Below are 12,992 nucleotides of genomic sequence, written 5' to 3'. Positions count from 1 at the left end.
TGTTCTCTCTCAGTCTCATTTCCCTAATGCTGTGAGACCGCCTGCTTTTTGGGTTCAAGCTGTCTCGGGGCTGATCTGTCCCATCACTTCAGTCCCTTAGTCATTCTGGTTGAAATAGGAAGGAAATAGCCCTGCCACAGACTCTAGGGGTATAACAGTGCCATAAGTGACCAGGTTTTACTTTAACCTGGAGGGGGGATCTTTCTGCTCATTGTTTGTCAATGTGCTGACTAGTTTTTGTGACCTGCAAGAATGCATTCTTATTCAAAGGTGTCTTCATACGATCTGTATGTGGTGAACCTGCCTGTCAGCCTTGCTCTAACTTTTATAATGTCAATGTGTAGAAAATGAAATTAGAATTAAAGGCACAAAGAAAAGTGAGTAATCAGGACAAAGAGAAGGCTTCAGCCCTGAGATTTTTCTATTTTTACTAAAAATACTTCTAAAAATTACATTCCATAGACAATTAAAATTTCATTTCTCAATTTAAAAATATTTTGCAAAGAAAAAAAGACAAGAATGTGTTATAATATCTTTTAGATATGTAGAAAATCCAATTAATTTTTAGGGTAGATAATTTTGTATAAAGCAGTTTCAATCCTATAAGAACTTTTAAAATTGGCATTGCTTCATTTATTTAAAAAGGTATATGGATCAAAAGAGCATAATTATCAAAGGTAACAATCCTTCTTTTTCATAGTCACAGAAGTTAAATTAAAAGAATTTTCCTTTAAAAGATGTTTAATTCACCCCTTTGCAACAACATTTTTAGTAAACAAATACCTTACCTTCAAATAAACATTTATTTTAAATGTTAATATACATTAATTACATAGAAACTAAAGTCAAAGATATTCTTTACTCCTATCTTACAGTGCTTTATTTTTCAATGAAATTTAGAAATGCTTTTAAGTCGATCACTGCTGATTGAACAATATAGCATACAAACTGGTATGGACTCACTCATTTTTTTTTTTTATAAAAAATCATGCAGCTGAGAATAGAGCAATTTATACATATACACATGTATATCTGATATTTCTAAGGCCATAAGCTGTAAAGGAAAAATATTATTATATATATGATTCTCAGCATACAAGGCAAGAGAAAAAACCCTAAAACCTTTAATCAGTCTTAAAACTTTAGTAGTTGTGGGGCGCCTGGATGGCTCAGTTGGTTGAGCCACCAACTTTTGATTTCAGCTCACGTCGTGATCTCAGGGTTCTGAGGTCAAACCCCATGCTGGGCTCCCTGCTGGGCGTGGAGCCTGCTTGGGATTCTCTCTCTCCCTCTCCCTCCGCCCCTCCCCTCTCCCCTTCCTCTCTGAAAACGAAAAGAAAAACAAAAAAAACAACTTGAGTAGTTCTGCAAATCAGTTCTTAATTAGTAGTGATGGGGCCCTTTCTCACATGAGGCTTCCAAGGTAGAATTTCTACATTGGAAGGTAGAATTTCTACAACATCTGATGATCTTACTGACCTTCTGAGGAAATACTTCACACTGCTTGAAAAATGAGAGCATCTAATAAAGTAGTTTTTTACATTATTTTCACTTAACTTTAAAAACAAGATGCATACATGCTAAATTACTAACGACCTACCAGATTATTTTTTTAACTTGTTGGCAAACCACATTATCTGCTCTTTCTGAAAGCTGACATTTATTAAACACAAAGAGTTTCCCTAAGTTCTTGATGTTATTTACAATTTCAGGGGTTTCACCTAAGTCAGAGTAATATGGTGATTACTCACCACTGATATTTACACTGAAAAAAATGTTGCTTACTATTTGTAGTTTCTATGTATCATTCATTTAATTCTTGCCATGCAGACCAAAGAAGTGAAAAATGTGAAGAATATGCTTTTTGTAAAAGGTCCAATTACTTATTTATAAAGTACCAAAGGCCAGAGATGATACTGTGATGGGAAGTGAGGAACATGATTACCTGAGCCCTCTACACCTGAAGTCCAACTGAAGAGAATCCATTCACCTTTGGTTGCCTTAAACAGTTCAGTGTTGTATTTCTAAACTTGTACAGCACTGAAATTAAAGTCTTCATGTTACTGGATGTACTTTGGTTTAGAAATTTAACTTCTTAAAATATTTCAAAAAGAGCTTAGAGTATCTATAGAATCGATTTTAAAAAGTTTTATTTTATATAACTGTATGGATCACTATTCTGTGAATATGACATGTTTTTTAGAAAAGGTAATAGGGCAAAACCCAAAAGAAACCAAAAAACCCCACTGCGTATCTACAAATAGCCACCCCCAAAAGGACTAAGAGGAAAATAAAATTTTGGTATCAGATGGGAGAGTTCCAAGGTAATATCAAAGAGCTGCTCAGACAAACAAACAAATTTAGGCAATTCATTGTTTGGATTATAATAATTAATAACCACTTTGACTAATTCCAGTCCACACTATTACATAGTGACTCCCCTGGTTACTTTAAGATTGAAGAAATGTAATCTATGAGTGAAGCTACTCTGGCCTTCCTGTTGAACCTATTAAGTGGAACCCCAGGATTCATCCTGAGTATCTTCTGAGTGTAAAAACATAGCATGGGTAAATTTAGCATAAAGTTTCAACGTTTTCCCCACAATGGGAATTTCAGCAGTGTCTTCCTAATATGTAACTGTGTCTTATCACTCCAGTACATTCAGAACTCGTATGAATTCTGACAGAAATTGAAACTAAAGTCTATATTTTCTGTTTACTCATGATAGGGGCCTCCTTCCAGAGATGGTGCGAATTGATATTTTAAACAACCAAAATTTAAAAATAGACAAAAGTATTTTTAAAGCATCCATTTACATTGTTAGAGGCATTTGCCTCCCCCCACCCTCCACCATGGATATGAAGTTTGATCCATGCTGTATTCCTGTGTTTGGATACCAGTGAGCTCCCCGGAAGGAGGAGTCACATTACTGAGTTAAGAGTAACAGGTTGATATTCTTACATATTTATTAAAACAAGTTTCCTGAGAAGTTTGACTCAACAATATTGTTAACCTGGTTTGCTTAAAATGTACAAAAAAATGCAGTGACACTTACATATCTTTAAAATATTCCGAAGTCAGATTTTGTTCTGATTGGCTACCCAATTAAGAGAAAATTAGTTAGATGTTTACAAACAATAATCTGAAACATAAAATTAACTTTTAGTTTAAAAGCAAGTCTTAAAATTATCATAAATATATGATACCTATTGACTGAACAGTAATACAAGATATAGGGTGCTAGGATTGACCCTTCACTGCTTTGGTTCATATATCTTGCCAGAAAAAACTACCTTTAAAAAAATGCTTTCTATACTGTGCAGTTATAGAGGTTAGTACATTTTTCAGACATAAATTGAATGACATGCTGCTGAAACTTGCTTCTTCTGGAATTTGACATGATTTTAAATACTGAATGAGAATATTTTTATCGTATCATAAAATATTGTTTCATCAAAATAAGATTCCAAGACCCCTTCTAGGTCTCTAAACTTCTAAAGTCACAGTATTTGATAGTCTTGGATAAAATTTACAAGCCTCAGTATTCACCAAAAATCTTGGATACCTGGGGAGAGAAAGAAGCAATCTGAGACTCTCCTGAGAGTCAAAATGTTGAGAAGAAACAAAGTAACAAAACAGGCAGAAAAGATGATTCAGAAAATGGCAATTTTGGCATAAATATCTGGGAGTCACTGTGGACCACAAGTGGAATATGAATGTGCAGAACAGAAGTGAAAACAAAAATGTCATATTAGGATGTGCTAAGGAGACTATGACAGACAAATCTGTTGAAATTATATACCACGAACACTCTTTTACCAAAGCTCTATGAGGTCTCAGGATAGCAGGATAGCAGTGGTTAAACACAACCAGATAGTTTTCTTTCATTGTGTGGAAAGATCTCCCTGGCTTTGGAACTCCACCTTTAAAACTGTGGGCACAGTTCAGAAGGCGAGTATGCCAGAAGGATCCAAAAGGGAGGAGAAGGGCAGTTTTTGTTACATATTAAGGCAGCCTTTCAAGACCCCAAATTCAGCAGCAAATGTTTGGTGAATCTCATCTCCCCTCAGTTTATATGTAGAGAGGAAAATAAATAAAGTTTTCATTATTTACTTCTTTCCTGGAATAAAATATCAGCCGTTGTAGAAGACCTGAGGACTCCCAATGTACTAGATTGCTTTAAAGGTCGGGAGTAGAAAATTCAGGATGAAATGAGGATTGATTTTACGTGAATGGGAATGATAAGCAGGCCCTTCTGCACTCTGCACCATTGCTTCTTGTAAAGGGTGTCACCAAATACGGCAGAGAATGTCCTCTCTGATGGACTGATAGTGGCCTCCTGGAGAGCTGCGTTGAGAAGGACGCGAGGCTTGTCCCAGCTTGACAGGAAAGTGCACTGAGTGAAATCTGCTACACACGCAGGTGTTTCCTATTCCTATTCTGTTTGTTTCAAATGACTGTAAAGATCTCAGAAACATAGAAGGTTGACAGCCGATCCCCCTGTGCACATGTCCTATTCACATACCATGGGTAAGGGAGGTGTGGTGAGAGCAAGAATGAGCTTTGGGAAATGTGAACAAGCAGGTGATTTTAGCTGAGAAGGAAATCACTTTGCTCTCTCATTGAAGATTCCTGTTCCTCCGAGAAGGTCCCAAGGGGTCTGGCCAACTCAGAGTCCACAAGGCACCAAAGAGCATCTCCTTGGGCCGGTGGACTCTCTCAGTATACCTCCTGGGCAGGTAGATGAGCTTACCGAGCCCCTGGGATGACGTGTAGGATGAAACACTCGCTTTGTTTTCTGTCTTTTCCATGATGTAACTCGCCTGGAGGAAAGTTCCTGCCGAATGCAGATGACCTATCAGAGGACTTGACTAATCAGAGGAAATTATCCAGAGCTAATTAGGTAATAAGGTGGCCCCGAAGGAAGCCATATATGAAACAGCTTCCTGATTTAAACTCCAAGGAATGAAGCAGAAAGATAACAAAGACCTAGAGAGCTGGCCAGAATGAATACAGGCAGCATAAAGGTTGGCCCAGAGGAGGGAAGTGGCCCTGATGAGAGGTGAAAACCACGTGGCTCCTCCTTTTCTCAGAGGCCACCCTGGACGGCAGCCAAGCCTCTTCCTGGTGCTTCTCAATCGTGCATTCTTCCAAGGACAGGTGATGCCATCATTAGGAAGAGTGGGCGTTGGAAGAAACAGCAAAAGGTTCTTGTGTCTATGTTGATTTGAAATTAATTAAATTCGCATCCTCTTCATCCTCTGTTGGCAGGCTCGGCGGGCTCCCTCCCGGGCCGCTTCTCTTGGAAAACATTAGCACCATTCAGCTTCAGGATTCATTGTCACTGTAAAAAACAGAACAATCGTGTATTTCCAAGAAGCTACCGAGAGCTGGTCACTCCACTATGGAGGTGACTCAAGAAAACATAAACAGTCAGGAAGCCCAGAGTGTCCAGCTTACGATTTCTGAAACAAAGGTTGGTTTGGAATTTATATTTGATCCCTGAGGAGGAAATCCATGAAAGCCAAGAAATAATCCCTAGCTCTTGCTCTAATATCCCTCCCTAGTGCTGATGTGGAGAAGACCAGATGGAGTTGGGGGTTCCCCTCTTTAATTAAATCTAATCCCATTCTCTATGAATCGATGCCAAATTGCTTTTTTTTACAAAAATTTCCATGTGTTGTTTTTTTCTCAGGACTTTGTGGTCCTGGCGTGTTTTCAAAAGCGCAATTTGCTCATATCCACAAAGGATCTGGAGGCGCCTTCTCGCTGTCATTTAGAATCCAATCATTAGGCACCTCGGGGTGTGAGGAGACATAGATCATGGGCATGGGATTGGGACATGACTGCGCTGGCTGGCTAACTTGTGCTTTTGTTCCTAACTTGGCTATCTTGGCCACATATCTGGCTCTGCAGCTTTTCCCCAGTGAGGCTGTGCCTCCACCCCCATCTCCTGGGAAGCAGGCCACTCTACCTCTCCTCCCACTTCTTCTTTCAGTTTTGTGCCCCATCGCTCAAGTTCCAGAACATCCCTACTCGAAGTGACCTTTGTCTCCAAGAAAGGGCCTGAATGATAATAACCAACAGAACCTCGTATCTCCTTCGCTCACAGGCGTGGATAGTCTGCAACCGACTAGATTCTTCTGACTCCTATTTCAGAGCTCTCCTGCTCAGGGAAACAGCATGTGTTTCCAAAAAGACTGAAGCAATCTGATAGATAAATAGATCTATCCATGGAAGGAGAGGGGAGACACTGTGTGTCCGGTTATGTGTTTGTGTTTGTGTCGTGAAGACGGAGGGAAGAAGCTGTGATTAAGGATGGGCAATCGATGGGAAAAGAGGAGGCGGACAGTTGTGAATAAAAGACAACTTCCGTGGCAAAACTTATTTGAAATGGAAAGCTGATGGAAGGAAAATTAAGACATTTTTCAGCCAAAGAGCAGATGTAACCACCCCTTCACTTCAGTGACCCTGAACTACTCTTAAACTGGGCAAGAAGTTTCCATTTCCTGGAAATTGGGTGGTAGCAGGATATTATTTCTAAGATCTAGGAGTTCATCTCTATAGCACATAAGTCTCTTTCCTTCTGCGGCCTTACCTTGAGATTTCAGCCACCCTAAGCAGAATATAACACAAAGCTGGATAGCTACGGGCGCAAGCCCTCTTTTGTCTACAGCACTGATCTGCATCCAGCTGTCCGAATAGAAGTGATTTTTTAAAGTATTATAAAACCAATCCGTAGTCTTTGTTGAAAAAATAAATACAAATAAGCAAAACAAAAATACTAACAATCTTACCACAGTTAATATCTTGGTGTGTACTCTTCCCAACTTCCTTCTTTTGATGATGATATACATTTTTTTTTTGGTACAAAAATGGGATCATATGATGCATTTCATGCTGTAATCTGCTTTTCTCACCTTCATTCACATACAGACATCATTCCTTGCTAATAAATATACCATATCTTTTTAGTGGCTACAGAGACTTCCATTGTGTCACCAGACCAAAAACCATTTTTTTAAACTATATCCTTATGGTTAAACATGTAGACTATTTCTGATTTTTAGTTTTTATTTAGTATTAAAAAATCTTTGCACACTTCCAATTGTTACCTTTGCCTAAACATACCTAGAAGAGAAATTGCCAGGTTAAAATGTATGCCATTTTAAAGCTTGAACAGCCCATTGTCAAATTACCCCCTTCCCTAGACATTTTGCACAGTTTACCTTCCTCCCCACACTTTCTTTAGGGAGATTTCCTTTCCCCACATCCTTTCCAATACTGGATAGTATTATTCTTGTTTTTTATTGATCCAATAGGTGAAAATAGTATCATATTTACCTTTACTTTTTAATGATTTCTAAGAGAAGTAAACATTTTTTTAAAGCTCTATTGGTAATTTTGACTTCTTCTTTTGCTAAATTCCTTATTGATAATTTTTACTCATATTTAAAATGGGACTATTATCTTTTTATTGGTTCATGTATTAAGAATGATAATTTTTGTTCATTATATATATATTTTGCAAATGCTTTTCCCCAGTTTTCCTCTCCCTTCTGATTCTATTTATTGTGTTTTTTGACGTACAGAAATTTTGAGTTTTTAATGTAGCTCAAATCTATGCTTCTTTTAAAAAGATTTGTTTATTTATTTTAGAGAGTGAGAGAGTGTGCGAGTGGGGGGGGCGGGGCAGATGGAAAGGGAGAGAGAGACTCTCTAGCAGACTCCCCGCTGAGCATGGAGCCCCGCGTGGGGCTCCATCCCACAACCCTGAGATCAAGACCTGAGCCAAAATCAAGAGCTGGATGCTTAACCGACTGAGCCACCCGGGCACCTGTACATCTGTGCTTTTCTGATACGGTTTTTAACTTGTGTGGCATGCTTTCGACCCATCCCCACCTTAAAGTTATAATAATATTTATCTACATTTTTTCTGGACTTTTTTTCTTTTTTCAACATTTAAACTTATTTGGAGTCTATTTTAATCTAAAGCATGCGACAGCTCTAAATTTTAATCATTACAATGTGGAGTCTTCCAGGAGTACAGTATGTCTCTGTCTATTTTTAAGAATCTTTTATGTCCCTCCGTAAAACTGAACACTTTCTTTTTACGTTACGCCATGCATTTTTTTGGTTAAGTTTATGCCTCAGTATTTCGCGGCTCGCGTTGCGTTTATGGTCGTGCACATGCTAGTATGTGCTACCAGAGGCTCTTCTACATGGTAGGTAAGAGCACAGTGTCAGATGGCCAGAGCTTGAATCAGGGCTCAGCCACTTCCTTGCTGGGTGACCTTGGGCAAGGGCACCTTTCCTGGCCTAAGTTTTCCGCCTTCCTCCCACCCGCAAAACATACATAACAATGCCATGCACTTTATAGGGTTGCTGTAAAGAATAAGTGAGGGGCGCCTGGGTGGCTCAGTCGGTTAAGCGGCTGCCTTCGGCTCAGGTCATGATCCCAGGGTCCTGGGATCGAGTCCCACGTCGGGCTCCCTGCTCCTCAGAAAGCCTGCTTCTCCCTCTCCCTCCCCCTGCCGCTCCCCTTCCTTGTGCTCTCTCTCTCTCCGTCAAATAAATAAATAAAATCTTAAAAAAAAAAAAAAAAAAGAATGAGTCATGCTACCGGCCTGACATACAAACCCATGACCGTAGGTTCTTCTGATTTTGCAGATTCTATGCAAGCAAATGTTTGTTGGCTCAACACAAGCTTCAAGACGGCTTCAAACATCCAAAAGCTTTCAGAAACCATCTTCCAAAAACACGCTTTCCATTTCCGAGGAGAAAGTACTTACAGGGGGTCCGTGGAGAACACCCTACGAGCATTTGGAAGGCTCACCAACCCAAACTGTTCCCTGCGGGCACCAAAGAGCCCGGGAGCTCACAGGCGGCACTCACGGCTCCGCTCAGCGCTGGGATCGGTGAGCAGGGCCCGGGGCCTGCCACACAAGACGCTCCCAAAGCAGACCCCAGTTGCTGCAGCTGTGGGGCACCGGGTCATGCCTAGTGTCGCAACTCTCACCTGCCCGTTTTCCCTGGGAGGAAGTCCGTGCCCCGGGATCTGGCCCCCACCTGACCCTGGAGGCATTCTCTTTCGCTCACACATCCCTTCATTTAGTTAGACGTGTTCCCTGCTGTCATCTCTGCGAACTGATCAAGGAAGCCCGGGCGTGTTTAACGCTGGCAAATCCTAGAGTTTCCAGTGAAAAATACCTTGGCAAACTGCCCCACGATTGCAACAAATAAACTCAGGGGTCCTGCCTCAAACCTCTGTGCCTGCCTCCATGTTAATTCTGGCGGCTCCGGCGTCTGGCCGGTGACAGTGGCATTGGCCAGCAATTTTTCTCCAAGTGTTCCAGAGATATTTTAAGCATGTGGGACAGCTTCCCCAAAAGCTTTTATAGTGACAGGCCTACAAACTGTAAAAACAAATTGAACTGATGACAAAGCATCATCTTACGATTTTTAAGAAAGTGTTCAATTGGAACGCCAGCAGCGAGACGAGGACAGAGGCCACTCTGAACACCTCGTTTCCTAACTGCCTCCGGGTCGCAGGCGGGAGCAGATCAGCCTTGTTTGGTCTCCTGACCGGTTTATCTTCTAGCGCTCCCTCCGTGTGACCACGGCCAATGTTTGCTAGCTCCGAAGATGGCAATAAGCCTGAATCAAACCTTTCTCGTGTCATGATGCTCCGTAACTTGGGGCAACGCAGAGCTCAGTATAGCACAAAGTCACGTAACAATTCGATCACGCTCCCTTTCTCTTCATCAGTATAACCTCCCTTCTCCTTCCCGAAAGGGGCCTGGCCCCCGCGGGGGGAATTATAGAGGTCACACATCTGGCTAACATCACAGCCGGGCCTAAAATTCATCCAACACACATAGATCATGCCCACGGCAGACATAATCTGGGCCACTCTTCAAGCAATGCCGTGGTTTATTAAATTTAATACATCTTCCCTCAGCACCACATGCACACGCGCACGCACACATGCACGTGCACACACACACCTGCATTTCAACAATGTTATTTGAGGTTATCATCCTGCAGGATTATAAGCGGTTACTTTGTGCCCCTCATATGTTACTTTGTATCCCTCATAAAACAGAGCTCAGATTTGAGGGAAACCAGTTGCCACTCAACATACTTCCTATTGAATACTTGTTGCGTTTTAAAGGACTTTTGAGAGACTAGAAAGGAAAAAAGGAAAGAAACTCATAAAGAAAATAACCAGAAGTGGCCACAGAGATTTACTTGAGTGGAAAGGCCAAAACAGTTCACCGAACCTGCTGTTTTCTCACAATTAATGGTTCAGTCTTGTCAATGACTGCGCGAGGTGATGGATACGTCATCCACCAGATACTGTCATGTATTAGCCTCATGGTGGCTGCCTTCCTTGCTGCTGAGTGTCCCTTCTATTTTTTAATCTCTAATTTGTCTTTTAATTTGTGGAATATCTCTTATCTTAACCAATTAATGAAAGTAAATGAAAATGTAGTTTTAAAAGATACATTGAGTTTTATCATAAACTTGTTGTGTAAATTAGACAAGTCACTTAACCTCTCTGATTCCAGGTTTACTCATACAGATTATTTCATTTTAACTGGTTGAACTGGCATGATGTGGACCACGCCAGGCACATATTGGGTGTTCAGTAAATATATTTTGTAAAACTACATCAACAATCATACTTTTCAAAAAAAAAAAAAAAGACAGAGAAGAGCAGAAACAGGAAGAAATTCACAAAATTCTTTGTTAAACTAACCTGGATTTTCCTGAGAAATATTGAAGTGATCCATTTTTATGTCATTGAGCTCAGACATGAATCATAAAGTAAACAATAGAATTATTACAAAACCAGAACAGGTATGCTGTTATTTACCCCGACTAGCTAACTTCCTAGGTGATAGTACTAGGCTTCTGGTATGTATAAAATGCTGTATAAATGTCTTATTATTTTTTGTTATAAATGTGTTTTCAAAATTCTAAATCCACTTGGATGGAACCAAATCGATTTTTCCCCTTGTCTTCCCCAATGCTATTTCTCAATATAAACTCATCACTGCGGCCAATTGGCATAAAGGAAAAGAAGATGGACACTTGGCTAATATTTGCGATTCCTCTTCTGTGGTTATTCACCTAAGCTTGCAGAGACAAACACCGCACTTGCAGGAAATTGTCCAACTATAAAGGCCTCGGGAAGAAGGGACAGGCTGGCTAGACCTTAAGCACTGCGATGAAAGGGATTCTATCCTTCATGTGGGTACAACTATCTAGCAGCATTCAGGAAGGTGCTGGAAGGGTTGGGGTAGACAATAAGGGAATGCATTCTTTACCGAGAATTTAAACAATAATAAAACCAACTCAGCAGATCTGCTTTCTGTTATCACCAAGTGCTGGCAAAGTTTAACAACGCACTGATGAGATTCTCTTCACCTCCAGGGCAGACCTCTCCCCACCTCCCACTGCCCCGCCACACCCCCTGGACACTATGCCCCTAATACCACTCTTCCACCGCTACTCTCACAATGCCTCACCCGTAGCAGACAAGAATTGGGGGGAAATGCTAAGGTAGGAAATAACGTCAAATTCCCCCTCCTCCACAATTCCTTCAAGAAAGAGAATTTCCGGGGCACCTGGGTGGCTCAGTCGTTAAGCGTCTGCCTTCGGCTCAGGTCATGATCCCGGGGTCCCGGGATCGAGCCCCGCATCGGGCTCCCTGCTCGGCGGGAAGCCTGCTTCTCCCTCTCCCACTCCCCCCTGCTTGTGTTCCTGCTCTTGCTATGTCTCTCTCTGTCAAATAAATAAATAAAATCTTTAAAAAAAAAAAAAAGATAATTTCCTTATTGATTTTCTAAAAACATGAAAACCATAGTATAAACTTCCCAGAGTGCTTTGTATGTCTCTGGCCCTTATGAAAGTCCGGTGCTAAATGTTAGATTCCATAGCATAAAGGAAAATGTCCATTCCATGAGGACAGGGCAAAGTAATGAACAATGGCTGGCCAATGGGATATGCGGGAAAAGACCTGCAAGACCTGAGACTATGGACCCTAATGAGAAAAGTCTTCACACCCGGTGCAGTGCATTAAGGGCAGGGTGGTGACCAGATTGAGTCCTTTTTCCAGAAGCACATGGACTTTATATATAACAGAGGTTCCGTGTCAGGGTGTCTTTCTAGCATCAAGGAGGATTGAACCATTTAAATGGGTTCTGGAAGTCTTAATGTGGCAAGAGGATCGAGACGTGTGTTTTCTACTAAGCTCCCTCTCCAGTGACTGTTATGCACTTTCTGAAGCATTGCAGTCCCCTGCACACTACTTGAATGGTGGAGGAAGGATGAGTCGCAGACGTAAAAGCCAATGGGGAACTTTGGGGATAATGATGTGTCAACGTACGTTAGCTGATTGTAACCAATGTACCCTTCTGGTGTGGGACTCCAATAGTCTAGGAGGCTGTGCGTGTGTGGGGGTTGGGAGTATATGGGAACTCTCTGTAATTTCTGCTCATTTTGCTGTACACCTGAAACTGCTCTAAAATAGAAAGCTTTTTTTTTTTTTTAATGCCCCACCCACTAATATGGATGTGCCTGGGCCCTTGGACCCGGGCTCCTTAGCCCAAGAGGCAGTGAATTTATGTATATCAATTTTAAGTTACTACTAATAATACCAGGGATGTCTGGGTGGCTCAGTGGGTTAAGTGTCTGCCTTTGGCTCAGTTCAAGATCTTGGGGTCCTGGGATCCAGTCCCTGCCAGGCTCCTGCTCAGCGGGGAGCCCGCTTCCATCTCTGCCTGCCACTCCCCCTGCTCGTGCTCTCTCTCTCTCTTTCTCTCTGACAAATAAATAAATAAAACCTTTAAAAATAGTAATAATACCAATACTTCTTGAGAGTTTATTCTGTGGCAGGCTTTGTTCCAAGTGCTTTGTATCTTTCTGAGTTTTTAGTGACTAAAAACTAGATTTGCTTTACAATCTTGTACTGCTCTCTGAGTAAT

At 41.1% G+C, this 12,992-nt stretch overlaps 1 protein-coding gene across 2 annotated transcripts in view; it reads right to left on the bottom strand.

The window, feature by feature from the left end:
• Positions 1-607: 607 nt before the first annotated feature.
• TMEM154 (transmembrane protein 154) overlaps positions 608-12,992 on the bottom strand; it is a 42,888-nt gene continuing 30,503 nt past the window's right edge. For both annotated transcript variants that reach the window (XM_081811765.1, XM_081811764.1), the window contains one exon: positions 608-5,344. In XM_081811765.1, coding sequence (XP_081667891.1) covers positions 5,329-5,344 — 16 coding nt within the window. In that variant the 3' untranslated portion in view covers positions 608-5,328. The remainder of the gene's footprint in view (positions 5,345-12,992) is intronic.

Source organism: Leptonychotes weddellii, chromosome 2, assembly GCF_054177405.1.
Source record: "Leptonychotes weddellii isolate Sample4059 chromosome 2, ASM5417740v2, whole genome shotgun sequence".
NCBI lineage: Eukaryota > Metazoa > Chordata > Mammalia > Carnivora > Phocidae > Leptonychotes > Leptonychotes weddellii.
The sequence above is the reverse complement of the archived record's forward strand: the minus strand, read 5'-3'. Positions and strand labels throughout refer to the sequence as shown.